Source organism: Myotis lucifugus, unplaced genomic scaffold (genome assembly GCF_000147115.1).
Source record: "Myotis lucifugus unplaced genomic scaffold, Myoluc2.0 scaffold_193, whole genome shotgun sequence".
Lineage (NCBI taxonomy): Eukaryota > Metazoa > Chordata > Mammalia > Chiroptera > Vespertilionidae > Myotis > Myotis lucifugus.
Window position 1 is genome coordinate 1,942,792 of NW_005871241.1, and position 20,601 is coordinate 1,963,392.

A 20,601-nucleotide genomic window follows, 5' to 3' on the forward strand; every position below is an offset into this window, starting at 1 on the left:
CTGCTGGCACTGGTTTTCCTCTGGCACCTGGGACCCAGGTCTTCACTCCGGCCGGAACCGCCTTCGGTCTTCGCTGCTCCAGCCAGAGCCACCTTCAGTCTTCGCTCCACCGCTTCGCGCCTACGTATACAAATTAACCGCCATCTTTGTTGGGTTAATTTGCATACTCTCCTGATTAGCTGGTTAGCGTAGTGAAGGTATGGTCAATTTACATGTTTTTCTATTATTAGGTAAGATATATATATATCATGCATATGTATGTAGACCATGTTTATATACATAGATCCTCACTGTGCACTCGTGTGCGCGCACACACACACACACACACACACACACACACACACCTCAGATACCAGAAACTACTGGAGAATAAGATTTTCCTATAGCCATGATTATGATCTAACACAAAATCTAAAACATATTTATACTATTTTCCTAAACTTTATTTTATACAATATTAATATTAATAAAACAGACTTTCATTTGATGATGATAGAAAGGATGCTGTGGTTAGCAATGCCTGTCAAAGTGGGGCAAAAGAATGGCATTCTTTTCCATCCCATATTAAACTATTCCAAAGTGATTGTTATGAATTTGAGTGCTTTGCATTTTTTTTCACCATCATAATGTCAGTCTTCCTTTTCCATTTTAATGGTCCCTAGCTCAGTACTTGCCATTCTTTCATTTTGATTGTTGCTTTTATTTGCCTTTTGGCACAGAAACAACAAATAGACCAAAAAAAATGTACTTGAGTTGTAGATCTGTGAATAATGGAAATCAGTTTTGAATAAGATCTTAAAGTCTCATGAATAAAACATCTGTGTTTTATTTGTAAGTGTTGGCATCTGTTAATAATAATAACAGTTTCTATCATTAGTAATTAGCACTTAAGTGGTGTGTACTATATGCCAAGCATGGCCCTAAGTGATTTAAACACATTTACTCTTTGACTTATTTTTTCATTGTATAGTTGAGTAACATATACATGAAAGATTACCACATAAGTATAAAATAGATTAATAAGCAATGTGAAGACCTATTCAAATAATTCTAACTTATAATTGGTTCTTGAAAAATTAAACAGAAAGCATGAATTGAATAATTTTTGGTGTGATTCATAATCAATGTCAACATTGATCCTGAGAACAATTAGTTCCTGAAGTGTGTAAAGGCTGTAGTTACTATTTGCTACACTTTGCTATTCTAGTATTTGTTTCACTTTGCTCTTCTTGGGTGATATTAATTGAAGATGAACACTCCAATAACAACGAAGTTTTAAAAATTACCTATCCACTTGAAACATACTTTAAAAGACAGAAAGGTTGGTCTGTTTCCCATCACCAACTCAAAAAAAAAAAGAGGCAACTTGACCAAAGAGGCTTCTTTTATTAAGAAATCCTAATTCAAATGTTCTTGGATAAAATTCAAACCTTCAAAGTTTAACTACATACTTTGAAGTGCACTCATAGCATATTGGAAGAAAGTGCAGGCTACAGAATATTTTTAATCTATTTTATATAACTAAGTTACTCAAAGCAGAAGAAAGAAACCTATTTTTCTTTTGCTATGGTTTCCAGGCAGTTTTCAAAACCTTTTCAGGGAGAATATAATACAAGTGTGCCATCATGAGGTAATACAGGTGATGTTGATTTATATTTCAAAAATAATAATGTATGCCAAAGTGAGACACATGACTTTAAGCCTGTATAATGATGATCAATATCTTTAAATTGGGGGAAGGAGGGTGAGTGTATATAATCATGAAATGAACCACACCTATAATTTGATCTTTACTGTCATGGAGTTAATAATTTTCATGGTAAATTAATATCAGTGCATAACAAAAAATCACCATAAATGTATCTTATAAGTATGAAATTTGTCCTAAAATAAGTTATAAACCCATGAATTACTTTTCTGAGCCACTATAATTTCATGGCATGAGCCTCACTCACTATTAGAACTGAATTAATTCCCTAAATTTGTGTTAAGGACCAAGTGCATTATTATTTTTCAGTCTCTTGGAAATTTTGTGTTAATTGAACTTTAGTATCAACTTGTCACTTGTATCACTAACTTTCTTAATCCCCCCAATTCCCATTTTTTTATTTTTCTTGATTCTCTTCATTATTTGTATTTTAGCATTGTATTATTGGTAGTATTGTATCTATTTTGGAAATTAAGTATAAAGAATTTGTAGATTAGGAATTGGATAAATCAATCAATTAATCTATATTAATCCAACTAGAATTCAGGCATATAAATTGTTTTACTTATCATTTAATTATTATTAATTAATTACCATTAATTATGATTTATTTATCATTTAATTATGAGCCCAAAAGCAGTGACTTCACCTCAGCATCAAATCAGGTAGCATTTCTGCCTGAAAGCCCTTGTCCATCAATCTACATTCACAGCAAAATTAATTTAAGGACATTCTTTCTATATGAAATTGGCCTATACTCTCCCTCTATTTCTCTTTTTTCCCCAGTTGTGAGCTCCAATTCTAGTTTATGTTATTAAGAGAGTCACATTAATATTGACTTCCCCACACAGCTTCCTCTTTTAGTCTTTAGTTATTTAGGTTTGCACAACTTAGAGCTGACTATAGCTGAACCAAGATTTCTTTAACTTGTTTTTTCCTTCTGATTAGAATCGCATCAGCAGGAAAGTTAACTTTTTAGCTGACTCACAGCCTCCAGCCCAATGTTCAGGTCTATTTGGAAGTTGGCAAGTGTCTCCACAAATGGTTTGCATGCTGCTCTGTGTGTGCACCACAGACCAGAGTGATGGCCATAGAAACTATCCACCAAAGTTGGACTTGAGCATCCTGGAGAATTCAATGCCCGGCACAACCATGTAATATTGAGCCTGCAGAGGGAGCTCTTAGCAGGTCCTAAGAGTATATACCCTTGTAAATCCCATCCCACCACAGACAAGATTTTGGTAGCTCAAAAGAACTGCTGGTATTACTTGACAGACTCATTTATCTCCCACTCAGAATTTTTTCTGATACTGCACTGGAAAGCACTTTGCAGTCTAAAAAGTTATTACCCTGAACCCCCAGTAATCCTACTCAGCCACAGCTGCCTTATACCTGTTTTCCCAAAAGGTTATCTTGCTTCGTTGCCGTATGTAAAATAAGGTTCTCCACCAATATCTGAAATTAACTGAGAGAATACATAAGGAAGTCCCTCGCACAGACCTCTATCTTGAAATAATATTTTGACATTGTGAGCTTTGCTATGATGAGTAGTTTAATCATACTGCAATTTTATTTTAAATACCATCAAAAATATTCTTCTTCACCTTTACTTGCCTGCAGGAATTCACCAAAGGCCCTTCAGTGTAGAGTATCCCTCCCCACTAACACTCAGCACTTGCATAGACCCCTGGACAGCCAAATTGATCATATTCTTCGGGGCAGGCTAAACATTGTGATGCATACTCTTAGTGATTTCAGACAATGCTGGGTTATTTGTCATTTACATCACAGTCCCAGGAAGATGGCAGAGGGCTGTGCTCCTATGTAGGCATTCAGGATGCAGCTCCTCCACTGTCCCTTCTGTCCCCAGGCCTCCCCTCCACACTCTGCAACCTGCTGACAGGCAAGGAAGAAGCTACAGAGATCTTTAGAAATCCCATCTGGAAATAAACAGAACCATTTCCACGGTAGTTTATTGACCAGACTCGGTCACGTGAACCCACTGTGGGAGGGGCAGGTCAGTCATGTTCCTAGGAAGGGATTGCAAAAGGGTAGAGCCAACATATAACCATCTCTGCCACCAGGGACATAACTCAGCCTTTTGGGAAATTATGAATCCTGTTGTGAGGCACAAAGCTGTTGATTTCTTCCTCAAAATATTTGTAGTGAATGATACAAAGAAGTACTATTATATACCAGCTTCACAAATAGGTTTTATAAGTTCTTAAATTGGTCTTGTTCTGTTCCCCTTTATATTCTTTTTTTTTTTTTGCTTCCTCCTGTTTGTTGTGGATTGCTATTGCAAACGTGATCAATATTTTAGTTTTAAGAACACTGAAAGAGATGGGATTTCCTTTTTATTGTTGACATTATTACAGATACCCTCCACTATTCCCCCTCTGCAACCCCCCCCCCAGCTCCCATGCCCCCTTTCCCCACCTTTACCATATTGTTGTCTGTGTCCCTGGGCTATTCATATACACATATATATTCTTTGGCTAATCTCTTCCAGTCCTCCCCACACCCCTCCCCTCTGACAATTGTCAATCTGTTCCATTTAAACATGCCTCTGTTTCTATTTTGTTCACCATTTTATTTTGTTCATTACATTCCACATATAAGTGAGATCATATGGTACTTGTCTTTCTCTGACCGGCTTGTTTTGCTTAGCATAATAATCTCCAGGTCTATCTATGCTGTCCAAAGAGATGGAATTCTTTTTTAATTCCCTGTTTCTTTCATTTACAATTCACTTCCTGCTTTTCAGCTCAAAAAGTAGGTGTTGTCATCATGATAGCTTTGTATTTTAGGGCATCAGGCCATATAGCATTATGTGCTCTGGAATAAGGCTGCCTGCTGTGAATTGTCCCTTATAAGCTGGGAGAATTTATGCTAGTTTCTTAACCTTTTGTGCGTCAGTTTTCCTACCTTGGACCTCATAAGATTGTTGTGAAGATAACATTAGTGCATATATAATCCTATATAATAAAAGCCTAATATGAAAATTGACCAAACAGTGGAACAACCGGTAGCTATAACACATACTGACCACCAGGGGGCAGACACTCAATGCTGGAGCTGCCCCCTGGTGGTCAGTGTGCTCCATAGAGGGAGTGCCGCTCTGCCAGAAGCCGGGCTCATGGCTGGTGAGTGCAGCGGCAGTGGCGGCCTGCAGGTGGGCAGTAAGGAGCAAGGGGTCCCGGATTGTGAGAGCCCCAGACTGTGAGAGGTATGTCTGACTGCCAGCTTAGGCTCACAAGCAGCCATCCCCCGAGGGGTCCCGGACTGCCAGAGGGTGCAGGCCGGACTGAGGGACCCCTCCCCCAGTGCACAAATCTCATGCACCGGGCCTCTAGTGACTTTATAAATGTCTGGCACACAGAAAATGCTTTATACATTCCAGCAGTTATATTTTAGGGCTGGTAGGATTGATCGTCCCACCTCATTAAATGTCAAGTATTTACAATAGCAGTGGACTGTCTCGCACTGCTTATAATCTTGGAGTACATAGATTTCTTGACAAACTGCGATTAAAAAGCTCTATATATCACATAAAATACAAGCAGACACTATTATTTCTTTTACGGTCATTGAAGATCAGTGATTCATTGTCCCAATTATTGGGCATGACTTGTGGTGGGCAGGGTTGAAGGTGAAGATTTTCTTTTGTGTCTTGAAAATTATTAAGCTCTGCATTAAAAAGTCACATATTTTACTGTTTATCTTTAAAACATATAAATTAACTCTATGTTTATACAAAAGGAGATTTCATTCTCTTGACAAGCCACAACTTTCTCTGTTTCCTTTCCTGAGGTCTGTAACGGCCCGTGCAGAGTTGAATCCTTACACTTGGGTGGTTATCTTTTCTGTTCTCAGTTTGTTGTTATTTTTTGTTGTCTTCAGTTTGGAATCAGGCTACCAAGTCATAATCCAATGCAATCAATTACCAAGATTTTTAAATGCTGGTCAATTCTTTAATTCTTTGTCCATGTAAATTATCTTATATCATATAATAGCTTGCATTTTATAACAACACAGTTGCTATGCAATATTACAATGGGCTTTTCCATCCTTACTTTAGAATTAGCTTATTCAGCACTCAGATTCCAGGGATAGCGATTTAATTTTGTTAACTTTAGTCAATTTCTATAGCCCCCCCCCCACCCCCCCCGCACAACAAAGCTTCGGGCATATGAGGGATTAACAATATACCAGGGAAAAAGGACACATTCTAGGAGTCATTTGAAAATAGCCAGTGGATTTTAAGCATGAGATCTGATCTCCCATTGCATCATTTCAGTTTTATAAAATAGCCTCACACAGACTCAGTCATGAGCGCTCTATAAAGAGTTCATTAACCTATTTAAATCCCATTTCATTTGGGAAATCCTTCCAAGATTGTTTTTGTCTAACCTTAATTGTCATTTTTGACAGCCACAACTTGTGATGGAAGATTTTTGTTGACCGGATCTTCGGGGTCCTTTGAGGCTACCAGCTATCCAAAGCCTTCTAAATCAAGTGCCGTTTGCCAGTGGATTATACGGTAATATGCCATCTTCTATTCCCCAGTCTTAAGAAGTAAAGTCACTCTCTGATGCAATAAGTCTTACCACCTTTAGCAATGTATTAATTTTTCCAAAAAATTGTTTTCATTAGCTATGAAGCAAAGCCTTCCCAACTGATAGTCTGCCTTCTTGTTCTTAATCTTTTAAAAAGGCCTCCTGTCAGCCCAGCAGGCATGGCTTAGTGATTGAGGGTCGACCCATGAACCAGGAGATCATGGTTTGATTCTCAGTCCAGGTTGTAGGCTCAGTCTCCAGTGTGTTGCGTGCAGGAGGCAGCTGATCAATGATTCTCTCTCATCATTGATGTTTCTTTCTCTTTATCCCTCTCCCTACTTCTCTGAAATCAATTTAAAAGAAATAATAATAAAATACAAAGGCCTCCTGTTTAATAATTAGGCCATCTCTTTGGGCCCTGTAGCAAGTTTTTTTTTCTGTGGTTGCCACAGATCAAGTACTACCAAATTAAATAGCACATGTGTATGTCTGTGTATCACAGGAAATGGTATATCACATCACAGGCATCCTTACGCCAGACTAGTGCCTTTCTCATTATGTCAGCATCTGTATGAAAATCTCCTTTGGTGTGACTCAGTCATGGGAGATGAAGAGCTGCATACAGCCTTTTCACTGTATCGTGAATAATACTTGGACCAGTTGCTATATATTTAACCTCCAAGCTTATAATTCAGTTGACCAATCCAATCATTATGATGATCAAAATAATCAAACTGCTGATGGATGATCTACCTTAATGCTCACCTGAGCATTTTTCACAGAGGAGTGCTACCTGCTGTTCCTCCCAGATATTCTAAGGAACAAATCATTTTTACTCAAATATAAAGAATATTGAAATAGACACATTGCAATTTTTTAAAAGTGTTCAGGACTTCTCAAACATGCTATGCCAATCTCCAAAAACTATATATTTCCTATTAAGCCACTGGACATGTTCTCCCCAAAGAGCCTTCAGTATAACTCTTCTATGGAATTTACTTTGAGAAATGACATTCTGGTTAGTTCATTTCTCTTAACAGCTGGATGAGATCATGGTTTCACAATCTACCTACTGTAACACAGTTTTAATCATTGTAACGATTTGCTAGAAAACTAGGGGAATCAATATAACAGCTGATTAAAGAAGACTGAAAGGCAGAGCTTCGGGTTCTTGCCAAACAAATGGTAGGACATGGCCCCATAAAGATTCACTAGGGTTGTTTCCCTATGCGGACACATCCAGAGATGAGATGGGCTGTGAAGGGAAGATTGTTCTGAACATATTTACTTGGCAATATTTAGGGAAAGACCAATATCCAGTCTCTTTAAATAATTTCTATTTTGGAGCTAAGCTCCATGGAAGTCATGTAATATGACTAGAAGCATACTTTCCTCTGTTTTCATGTTCTATACAACATGTTACTTTTGTGCCAAAGATACGATTTTGTATTTAAAATGGCAATTCCAAGTAATTCTTGCCAAGTGAAAAATTAACCAATTTGGAGGATAGTGCTTCCAATATAATCACATCATATTCTCAAAGTACCATTTATAAATGACTATTAGCATTGTTCATAAATAAAATGAAAAATATTCTATTCCTTACTCTAAAGGTCATCAGAAAGCCTTAGAAAAAATCTTAGATTACGTCTGAAAATGGAAAATGCATGAATTCTAAATGTCTTCATGCAATCTTTGAAATGTTATTAATGCCAAATAAAAATAATGTAATTGTTATAGCCACTTCTTAATAAAGGTAGGTCAAATTTACAGGGCTTATAAGCAGAGCACAATAAACTTTTGCTATAATAGTAATATCATTTATGCAATAATGACACTGTTAATTAAGTAATTGTATGGTTCTATTCTTTTTAATTATTTTCCATTACTTAATTCTTTAAAAACTATTTTTAAAGTCATCATATGGACTTGCAGTGCCACATATGGACACCAGAGGGAGCAAAAAATTAGAAACTCCTGAAACAAACATGCAAGCCTCTATGGCTTTTGAATAATCAATGGGTCTGGGTCGTAGAAAAAAAGAAAATTAGAAAATATCTTTAGACAAATGAAAACGAAAGTACTGTATACTAAAAATTATAAGATGGATAAAAATCAGTACTAAGTGGAAAGTTTATGACAATAAATGCCTATATTGAGAAAGAACAAAGATCTCAAATGATCAACTTAACTTTATACCTCAAGGAACTGGCAAAAGAACAAATTGAGGCCAGAGTTAGCAGAAGGAAGATATGATTAATATTAGAGAATAAGTAAATTGAAAGGGGAATAGGGAAAAAGCTTTAAATAATGACACTGAGTTGTTTTTTAATATTAACAAAATTGACATTTAGCTAGAGTAAGAAAAAGAGAATAGTTGAACAAATAAAACAAAAATGAAAGAGGAGGATTACAGCTGATGATGCTACAGAAACTAAGAGAATAATAAGAAACTAGTATAAATAATTATACACCAACAAATTGGGTAAAGGAAATGGATAAGTTCCTACAAACATACACTCTACCAACACTGAATTATGAAGAAATTCAAAATTTGAACAGACCAATTAAAGGATATTGAATCAGACATAACACATCTAAATTATTCAAACTCCTAGAGAGAGAATGTAGAATAGTGATTGCCAGGGACTGGGGGAGGGTAAAATGGGGAGTGACTGTTCATTGGGTACAGTTTCAGTCATGCCAGTTGAGAAAGTTCTAGAGATCTGCCACATGACTGATAGCTATTGTCATAGCTATCCATACCACACCATACACTAAAAATGGTATTAAGAGTGTTGATCTTATGTTGTGTTTACTATGTACAATGAGAAAAATGCGTTCAAATTCTAGAATGCATTAAGAGTTGTAACAATTGTTCAGTGTAATAACCTATTTTTTTGCTTTTACTTTAGTGTAAAACAAGGACTTTCCATTAAACTGAGCTTCGATTCCTTCAACATACTTTATACAGATATATTAAATATCTATGAAGGCGTGGGTTCAAGCAAGATTTTAAGAGGTAAGTTAAAACAAAAATACATCCATTATTAGAATGAAAATATGTGAGAAACTGGAGGGGTGTATTTTCTCTTTATTTTGAACTACATGTAGACTCAAACTTCAAGTTTCTAAAAGGAATAAACAACACTGTTCCCCATTTAAAAAATTAATAATTTAGTGCTCTATGCAATCAATCTTCTTAATAGTAAAACAGTTACTATCTCACTTGATTCTATTCTACGTTATGTTATTTAAAAGCATGTAGAATTTTCCAAATATATATATAATTATATCTTTGTACTATGCTTTGTTTGAGTGTTACTTCTTCCCATTAAGCAAAACTCAGGCAAACACTAAAAAATACTATAGTATATTTCTCTGACATTGCATAAATTATAAACTCATGGAACTCTTTTTCTTATTTTCAATATGCACTGTTTTCCTCCACCTCCCTTGGGGCTATTACTAACAAAGTGGATAAGACAATGACTAGCAAGAATGTAGGCTCAGTAATTGGTAGCTGTGGGTAGTATTGTTATCACATAACCTTTTGTCATTAAATACATGGACATTGATGGCAACTGAGGGAAGGGCAGGGAATGCACTAACTTAAATGTACCCTCCCCACTTTATTCCATCTGACCCCAAAATGGTAGCCAATAAAGGAGTGAAATTCCATGGGGAAATAAGGATGAAGAAGAGAATATGAAAGTGGAATGAAAGGAATAACTCGTTTTCCTCACACTTTGAATGAAAAGTCAAATAAAGAGCTAAGAAGAGGTTGCAAATGACTCCTTTTATTATAACTGCATTTATTTTAATAATTTCAGCTTTCAAATTGTGCTTGTGGGACATGACAAATGGATTCTATCTAATGAATGTTTTTGATTGATATATAGACTTGAGAAATATTTAAGATATGATAATGATATGTATTTTTTCATCCTCACACGAGGATACTTTTCCATTGATTTTTAGAGAGAATGGAAGAGAGAGAGGGAAAGGTAGAAAGATCGAAAGAGGGAAATATCGATGTGTTTACAGTGATTGGTTGCCTCTCTGGGGGAGGAGCCTGCAACTGAGGTATGTGCCCTTGACGGGAATTGAACCCAGGACCCTTTGGACCACAGGCCAACACTCTACTTATTGAGTCAAACTGGCTAGGGCAATAATATAGACTTTTATTGGGTATTATTGATGGGACACTCATGATACTGAGTGCTGTTTGTGGGTATTCTTAGTTAGTATTTTCAATAAATATACAAATATACATCACAGGAGAGGAAAATAAAGTATAAGAAATTAAGTGACCACAAATCCACGAAGCTAGTTAACGTTGGAGGCAGGAATCAAACCCAAAATCTCTGACTTCAAACACAATGCATTTCTTCATTATGCTTTAAAAGTCCCAAGTACAAATTTAATAATGAGCGTACATAAAACAGATAAACTCATGGTAAGTCACATTTGGTTTAATAAATGGGCCAAGACATTTCATAATCTACTTATTTCTGTAACTGATAAATCCAGTTCCTTAATATTATGTCAACATATATATTTACTTAGATGGACAAATAAGCCAGTTCATATAAATTTCTTCAAGGGCTAATGTGATAATAATAATAAATGTTAGTGTACATCAATCACTAGCAATGTGCAAAGTAGTATTCTCAGCACTTTAATTTAACTCAATAAATGTTCTCTAGAACCATACTGTGTAGGTGCTGCTGTAAACTCTATACATGATGAAAGCTATATTTGTAGAGATTAATTGCCCAAAAGTGAAAAGTGTAAGGAACTCTTGTTCCTTTACTCTTCAAATACCTTGATTTGCCTAAATGATATTTTTATTTATTTCATATGGTTAGATTATCAGTCATCTTATCTAATAAAAGAGAAACATAGTAATTAGCATACAACCGCTACCCTTCCCATTGGCTAATCAGGGCGATATGCAAATTAACTGCCAGCCAAGATGGCGGCCGGCAGCCAGGCAGCTGGAAGCGAACATGAGGCTTGCTTCCTTCAGTGAAGGAGGACTCCAATGTTCCCCGCCTGCCTTGCCGGCCTCTGAGCTGGCAGTTTGAAACATTGTAACAAATATAGAAGCAAAACAAAACCCCAGAAACCAGCTTTCAGCCGGCCGGGATCTCAGAGCTGGAGATGATAGAACCGATTATAGAACCGAAACAAACCAGATACCTGCTTTCAGCAGCAGAGGCCTTGGCCCAGAATTAAAAAAAAAAAGAAAAAAAGGAGCGGTTGGGAGCTTCAGTCACCCACCAGCCTGAAAACAGCCCTCAGCCCCTCACCCAGACTGGCCAGGCACCCCAGTGGGGACCCCCACCCTGAAGGGTGTGTGACCAGCTGCAAACAGCCATCATCCCCTCATCCAGGCTGGCCAGGCACCCCAGTGGGGACCCTCACCCTGATCCAGGACACCCTTCAGGGCAAACCAGCCGGCCCCCACCCATGCACCAGGCCTCTATCCTATATAGTAAAAGGGTAATATGCCTCTCAGCACCGGGATCAGCGGAGCCGCGAGGCCTCCCGGCACCGGGATCAGTGTGACAGGGGGCAGCGCCCAAACCCCCTGATTGCCCTGCGGCTCTGTGTGTGACAGGGGGCGGGGCCACAACCTCCCTATCTGCCCTGCTCTGTTCGTGACAGGGGAAGGCACCCCAACCCCCTGATCAGCCCTGCTCTGTGCCTGATAGGGGGAAGCTGCCTAACCCCCTGATCACCCTGTGGCTCTGTGTGTGACAGGGTGCAGCACCCCAACCCCCCCTCCCCCCACGGGCCCTGCTCTGTGTGTGACGGGGTAGAGCCATAACTTCCCCATCGGCCCTGCCCTGAGTGTGAGAGTGGCGGCGCCCAAACCCCCTGATCAGCCCTGCTCTGTGGGTGACAGGGGGCTGTGCCCAACTCCCCTATGGGCCCTACTCTGTGTGTGACAGGGTACGGAGCCCAAACCCCCCTGATGGGCCCTGCTCTAAGCGTGACAGGGGGTGGCGCCACAACCTCCCCATCGACCCTGCCTTGAGTGTGACAGGGGGCTGTGCCCCAACCCCCCAATCGGCCCTACCCTGAGCGTGACTAGGGGTGGCATCGCAACCTCCCGATCCGCCCTGCTCTGTGCATGCAGGGGGCGGCGCCCCAACTCCCCAATCGGCCCTGCTCTGAGCCCGACCAGGGGCTGCACCTAGGGATTGGGCCTGCCCTCTGCCACCCAGGAGCAGGCCTAAGCCAGCAGGTCATTATCTCCCGAGGGGTCCCAGACTGCGAGAGGGCACAGGCTGGGCTGAGGGACCCCCCCTCCCCCCCGAGTGCACAAATTTTTGTGCACCGGGCCTCTAATCTTGCGGCGGGTGTGCGAGAGGGGGGTGCCAGCAGTATCCTTGGAGCGTGCAAGGCGTCGCGGGGCAGCAGACTTGGCCCTGATGGCAGGCTAGGCCTAGGGGACCCTAAATGCGCACAATTTAATGGTGCTCTGGGCCTCTGGTATTTAAATAATAACAAATAGGTATTTTAATGTTTAAGTTCTTTTTTGAAATATAAATCTATTTTAAATTTTTGAAAGCTAAATAATTTAATTATAACTTGGAAATAATATGAGAAATGACATTGACTACTAAAACTACATTTAAAAATGTTTAATTATACCTTTTCTCAAGAAAGGCAATAATATCTTAGCCTAGCCTCTAGCACAAAACCTGACAAAAACTTCGTTATGTTGATTTAAGTTTAAACAACAGGTTTATTTATAATGATATTATTGTATGTAATTAATGAACAATATTATTTCTCATAACTCTAAAGTTATTTTTAGAATAATGCGAAGACCTGCATTTCTGATTTACAATCCCATATTTTTCTAAATATTTTAGCAAGTTTCTTTATGTGAGAGATGCATACAAGATTCACTTTCATTAAGATTCCAGTTCAGAATGTATGTCTCAAATACTGTTATTATCCTTATGACATTGAAAATATATATATATATATAAATATTTTCATTAAAATCAGGAAAATAACATTGTCTAGAGAAAGTACAAGAAATTATAACTATCCAGTACCGTAAAATAGTTCTTTTTTTTAATATACAAAGAGGAAGGGAGAGGGATAGAGAGTTAGAAATATTGATGAGAGAGAAACATCAATCAGCTGCCTCCTGCACACCCCCTGCTAGGGATGTGCCTACAACCAAGGTACATGCCCTTGACTGGAATCAAACCTGGGACCCTACAGTCCACAGGCCGATGCTCTAGCCACTGAGCCAAACCAGTTAGGGCTAAAATAGTTCTTATATATTTGATCAGGAGTAAGTTAGTATAAACAAATTCTAAAGGCATTATTCAGTCATTTTTATGTGAAATCATGATGTAAAAATTCTCTAACTGGTAAAAAGTGTCAGAGGAAGGTAGGCATTAGATAAAAGAAGATGATTTCAAGTGCAGTAGAGTTTTTTCTAAATAATTATAGGAATTGATGTAAGTCAGAATAGGTTGATGGAGAAGTATTTCAAAAGTGTTTTGGGTGCAATATTCTATTCAGTGATGGTAATAATTATCAATACTGGGTATGAAAGTGGTGGAAGATTACAAGTTCCAAGTGTGCTAATTTAATGTTTTGTTGAGAAAAATACATAGATATTTTGTGCATCCTCAAAGAAATTGAATAAAAATAGCCTGGGTGAGCACACTGAAATTGATTTCAAATTGCCAAGCTGAGAAAATGTATTTCTGAGTGTGTGGTTGATATGCCATTCTTTTTATCCCAAGCACTTAGCGGTCATTCCATTCCCAAATAACTGCTGACAACATACCCCTAATATTATAGCTTAACAACTCAAGGCCATGCTTTTATTTTTTTATTTTATTTTTTAAATTCTTTATTGTTTAAAGCATTACATATGAATCCTTTTTCCTCCATTGACCTCTCCCCGCTCATTCCCACTTCCCCCCCAGCACATTCCCTCACCCCCCTACTGACTGTGTCCATGAGTTATGCTTATATGCATGCTTACAAGTCCTTTGGTTGATCTCTCATCTCCCCTCCCCTCTCACAACTCCCCCTACCAGCCCCCTGAGGTTGAATGGTCTGTTCAATGCTTCTATGTCTCTGGATCTATTTTAGTTCATCAGTTTATGTTGTTCATTACATTCCACACTAAAGGCCAGGTGCACAACATTCATGCACGGGGTGGGGAGAGTGGAGGGGGCTGTCCCTCAGCCTGGTCTGCCCCCTCTCATAGTCTGGGACCCCTCGGGGGATGTCCACCTGCTGGCTTAGGCCTGAGGGGATAGGGCCTAAGCCGGCAGTCAGATATTCTCGCAGTCTGTGGCTTTTGCAGTCTGGGACCCCTCGCTCCTTACCACCCACCTGCAGTGGAGATGGAAGAAGCTCCCGCCACCACAGCTGCGCTTGCCAGCTGTGAGCCCGGCTTCTGACTGAGTGGTGCTCCCCCTGTGGGAGCGCACTGACCACCAGGGGCAGCTCCTGTGTTGAGCGTCTGCGCCCTGGTGGTCAGTGTGCGTAATAGTGACAGGTCGATCCGCCGTTCAGTCGATTTGCATATTAGGGTTTTATTATGTAGGATATGAGTGAGATGATGTGATATTTATCTTTCTCTGACTGGCTTATTTCACTTAGCATAATGCTCTCCAGGTCCATCCATGCTGTTGCAAATGGTTAAGAGTTCCTTCTTTTATGCAGCAGTGTAGTATTCCATTGTGTAGATGTAATGGAATACTACACTGCTATAAAAAAGAAGGGACTCTTAACCATTTAATGTACTCATCTGTTGATGAGCACTTAGGTTGTTTCCAAATCTTTACTATTATAAATTGTGCTGCTATGAACATAGGGGTGCATATGTCCTTTCTGACTGGTGTTTCTGTTTTCTTGGGATATATTTCTAGAAATGAGATTACTGGGTCAAATGGGAGCTCCATTTTTAATTTTCTGAGGAAACTCCACACTGTTTTCCACAGAGGCTGCTTTTAAAAGTTAAGCACACATGAGTATAATAAACATAGTGGCTCTTCCTGAATCGTCAACTTACGCTACAACAAAATAATCATATTGTGGATATGGGATTAAGTAATACATGCAAATATTTTTCAAAGTCAAGAATTTTGATTAACTTTACACTTTTATTCAAACACTTTTGTGTTAACTTAGAAGCGCCCATTCACTCACTTCTATTGATGGGATTATTTATATGGAAAAGTTGAACAAGCACTGATTTAAAGTGTTGATCTTCCCAGCGACTCTCAAAGATTCTCCAATCATAGTGCCCAGATAAATTAAAGACAATTTCCTCATACACCTTCTTGATGTCCCTATGGCATTTCTCCCATATAGATTAATTCCAAAGTTATTTTTCTATAATTCACCAATCTGAACTTTTCTAATAGGGGGACCTGGTTATTTCTTCCCCATGTCACGGGCACTTAACACCATACCAAATTAATCATGAGCACTCAACAAAATGTTTATAACATACAAAGACCACACTCCAGTGGCAGAATTTCTTCTCTTGTAAATTGGATGGAATCAATATTTTGGGGCTTTAGACTCATACTCTGTAGAAAGTGTCTTTCCTGCCCATTGCCCTCCTTTCAAATTTCCTTGTATCTTATTCATGCTTCCATGCTGTTCTCTTTCACAAGACCTACTCGCCAGAGGCTTTGCTGTTAAAAGACAAATGATGAGTTTATTCACTTTTAAATATGACTATTTGGCCAGTTTATGGAAATTAATATTTATAGAAGTGTAAGACGGTTTCAGTAGAAGCCAATGGATTTTCGTAAGGAATTATTGTCTAAAAATGTGTTGAATGTGCTCTAGAAAAATCCAGCCTTTAAAAATCATTAGGAAACTTTTTTTTCTTTCAACTTCAGACCTGATTCTTTTATGTAGGCAAACTCTGTCACTCTAGTTACTCACATATTAATCTGGCACCCAAATTTGCTTAAAAGTTTCTGATGCTCAGGCAGAATGGCAGAGGCCTAGAAAGCATTAGGTATAATCTCTATGTTTTCAGGGCTTACAACCCATTTAGGGAGAAGGAGACACGATAGTATTTATTGAGCATTTACTATATGCCAGTCACTGTAACACATGAAAGGTATTCATTTCCTTTTTATTGCAAACCTTTATGGAAAGTATTATTATATCAGAAGACACTGAGACGCAGAGAAGGCTAGAAAGATATGGAGTAAGAACTAACTCTCATGCTGACTCTGGAGCCCCTCCTCTTAATCACTACCTGCTGCTGTCTTCCTGGAGGCATCAGGTATGTGCTTTCCTCTGGATCCACGTTCTGAGTCTCCTTCTAGTCAAGGAGACTTTAAGAATCTGATGAAAGTTTATAAAGTCTCTACAGACACAAACATGCTACACCATTTCCAGAAGTTTGTATGGTAATGGGCCTCAGAACATAAGTCTCTGGACTCTCTAGACTAGTGCAATACCATTAGAAAACCTGAGGACCCAACACAGCACAGCCATCAGGGTACCACTGAACCACATTCAGACCCAACCAGAAGCCATTGTTCAAAAACAGTCCCATTGCTATGCAAAAGAAAACCAGAAAGAGAGAGTTAGATGGGTTTGAAGCAAAGTTCCTAGGATAGTCACATCCTTTAAGCACCTAGACACTTATGGACTATAAAGATTTTCAATATTAGAGTTATTTGGGTTATACAGTTATATAAAAGTCATGGTGGGAGGAGTCTAAATCAATGTAGTTCTTTGTGAGAAGATTCTGGAAAAATGACATGCAACATTTTTGAGGCAAAGAGCAAGATGTGAATCAACACTTGTCTATGATGTTCTTTCTTTTATATTCTATTGAAATCATCATTTATGTATCTCTTTACTAAGTTCTACGTGATAAGCACAGAATTTTCAATAGTTCATAAGAGGATCTTTCTTTAGAAATCAATAAGCTTCTTCGTCTCCAACCTGCAAGTGTGATACTTTTTAGAAACCTAAATCGATACCCAGTTCAAATTATCAAACAAAAAAGCTAAACCTTTATTTTTAACCTAGTTCCTCTCCCATGAAAGTTTAATATTTTAGATATTCTGTATATCTGTTTATACATTATATGCATATCTTGGCTTCATACATTTAAAAATTCAGATTTTTCCCCCCTGAGAACCAAATTTTACCCCTTCAGAAGCAATGTCATCCTCATTGTGAATGTATATGTTAAATACATTCATATAAATTTAAAAACAAATTTCATATAACAATAATTTTAGTAAATCATCATATGAGTATTTTCTATATCCCAAGAACTATTCTAACTCTTGAGAATCATAAGTCTGGAAAAATATTCCTTACATAGGTTAAAGTCAAGACAAAAATGATAAAGCCAATATGCAATAGAAATAATATAATCAATGTAAGTCAATATTACAAAATCAACATAAAGTAGAAAAAATCCTGAAGTCACCACATATTATTTTGAGGCCCTACAGTTACTAGTATATGGATAGAAAAAGTACTCTTGTTTCTATTATTGTGACAGAATTTAGCCCCTGTTAGCATAGCATGTTTCTTAAACAAATTTTTTTCAGTAAAGAATGCATATATTTATGTGTATATGGTGTAGCTAAGTAATTAAAACCTAAAATGTAGTTTTTTCAAGCCATAAACATGTATAATAATTTGTTTTTCTAATGCTTAGAAGAAGAGTCATTTAAAATAAAATTAATTAATCCTATGATTAATGTTTTTAGTTACCTCAGTGGTATTAGATAGATTGATAGTAGATTGGTAGATCAATAGGTGGATGGATGGATAGATGGATGGATGGATAAACAGATATGTACTTTCATTTTCTTTTGTAGCTTCTCTCTCAGAAAGTAATCCTGGCACAATTAGAATTTTTTCCAACCAAGTTACTGCCACCTTTCTTATAGAATCAGATGAAAATGATTATATTGGCTTTCATGCAACATACAGTGCATTTAACAGCAGTGAACTTAATAGTAAGTATTATTTATTCTTTAGCCTTCGCATCTCCAGATACTTTAATATTGTAATGGAATTTTAAAAGTTGCAGAACCTAAAATTTTAGAACAAGTTTGTAATCTTTTTTATTAGACAATTTTTTAATGAATATCTCTATGTATACCTCTCTCTACTTAATACTTAGAAAGGAATGAACAATTAGAAGATAGTTAATATTCTTCAAAAGAATCAGATAACCAATTTGAGGGAAAATATAAATCAATAAAATAATTAAATTTTATATACTGCAAGAATTCAAAGTAAAGTTTTTAAATTAGCATAAAAGTAATTCTGTGGATGTTCTACACTAACTTCTTTTTTACTAGAATACCAAAGTTAATAATAGGGAGAAAGCAAAATATGGGACAAAGTTTATGTAGGTAAGCCAGTGGAGGTAAGATGTAAAATTAAAAACCAGGAAGCTTATCTTTGCTAAAGTTTTGATGAAGTATAAGAAAGGTATTATTCTAAAAAAGCTGGATTTTCTAACTAAAGGGAGTGAAACAGAGTTAAGATAAATTAAAAAGGAAGATTTTGTGCATGCCACTTAATTATAACCTCTATAAGCTTAGATTATTTTCAATGCAATCTGTTACAACTAGTCACATGTAGACTAAACTTGAAATGTTGTTTTTTTTAATTCACAGATTATGAGAAAATTAACTGTAATTTTGAAGATGGCTTTTGTTTCTGGATGCAGGATCTAAATGATGATAATGAATGGGAAAGGGTTCAGGGCAATAGCTTTCCTCCTTTCACTGGACCAGATTTTGACCACACTTTTGGCAACGTTTCAGGTATAATTCATATTTCATTCATAAACCAAAAGGAAAGTGATGTGTGTTGTTTACTAGTATAAAATGTGAGACAGTCTTTTCAGATTTTCTTTTGTTTATAAATCATAAACTAATAAATGCATTTAAATGAAAATGGTTATCAAATATTCAGGCAAGTAAAAATGGGTGTTTCAGAAATATATTATTTTCCCTATATATGCACAAGGTGTTGAAAAGTGCACAAAGGCCATTAGAGACAAGGAGACTTGGGTTGTCACCCTAGACTTGGCCCCTATTATCAATTAAGTGGACTTGTGTGAGGTCATTAACTTTTCTGAACTTTGGTCTACTTTGCTTTAACTTCATTTTCTGATTGTTCATTGTTAGTGGTACAATTCATTTTTATATTATCTTGTACCCTATGGACTTGTTGAACTTATTATTAGCTGTAATAGTTATTAAGAATGCCTTAGAATTTTTAATGTGCAATATCATGCTATCTTAAAATAGAGACAGATTTACTTATGAGAAGCTGTTTTAGTCCTTTCATGCTGTTACAATGAATACCACTAGTTGATTGACTTAAACAACAAACATTTATTTTTTACAGTTTTGGAGTTTGGAAGTCCAAGGTCAGGGTGCCAGCATGGTAGGGTTCTCATGATAACGCTTTTTCTGGTTCACAGACAGCTGGAAAGAGAGAGAGAAAGAGAAAGAGAGAGAGAGAGAGAGAGAGAGAGAGAGAGAGAGAGAGAGAGAGAGAGAGAGGAGAGAGAAGGAAGGAAGGAAGGAAGGAAGGAAGGAAGGAAGGAAGGAAGGAAGGAAGGAAAGAGAAAGGCAAGGGAAAGGCAAGGCAAGCTCTCTCCCTGTCTCTTTCCGTAAAACACTAATCCCACCATGAAGGTTCCAACCTAAAAACTTAATTACCTCCCAAAGGCCCCATCTCCAAATACCATCATATTGGAGATTAGGATTTCAACACATAAATTGGGGGGTGGGGGAGCAGGTAATACAATCATTCAGTCCATAGCAGAAGGACTAGGGAAGGGCTCATTCTAAAGAAGTGTTGTGATTTGTAAGTACATTTTTCATGTGAATGTGACATTAGAATTGGATTTCCAGTGGAAACATTAACATTGGAGATAATAATATTTGATTGATAAAACCAGAAATCACAGGGATTATAAGGAACTCATAGTAGAAAGACTACCCATGAAAACCTTGGAAGCGTGTACTCATAATACCAAATGTAATCACTGAATGGAAAGTTACAAATCTAGAGGTAATATAGATCTTAACAAGTAAGGAAAATTACAAAAAAGATGGAAATCTGTGCATTTAGATAATTTTCTTAGACAAAAATCCATCCTACAATATGATTTGTATGTATGTTACTGATTAGAGTATGATTCAGTTTTAAAAAGTACAAAAATCTTCCTCTAATCATGCATTAATCTAGGCATCAAGGACAAAGATTATGTATCACTACTTTTAAGAAGTCTGTCCAGCCCTGGCTGGTTTTGCTAAG

General features: G+C 37.5%; 1 protein-coding gene across 1 annotated transcript in view; it reads left to right on the plus strand.

The window, feature by feature from the left end:
* The window catches only part of TMPRSS15 (transmembrane serine protease 15), a 99,997-nt gene that overhangs the window by 24,624 nt on the left and 54,772 nt on the right, over positions 1 to 20,601 (plus strand). The window contains exons 7-10 of the mRNA XM_006097005.2: positions 6,143 to 6,251; positions 9,183 to 9,289; positions 18,135 to 18,275; positions 18,945 to 19,094. Coding sequence (XP_006097067.1) covers positions 6,143 to 6,251; positions 9,183 to 9,289; positions 18,135 to 18,275; positions 18,945 to 19,094 — 507 coding nt within the window. The remainder of the gene's footprint in view (positions 1 to 6,142; positions 6,252 to 9,182; positions 9,290 to 18,134; positions 18,276 to 18,944; positions 19,095 to 20,601) is intronic.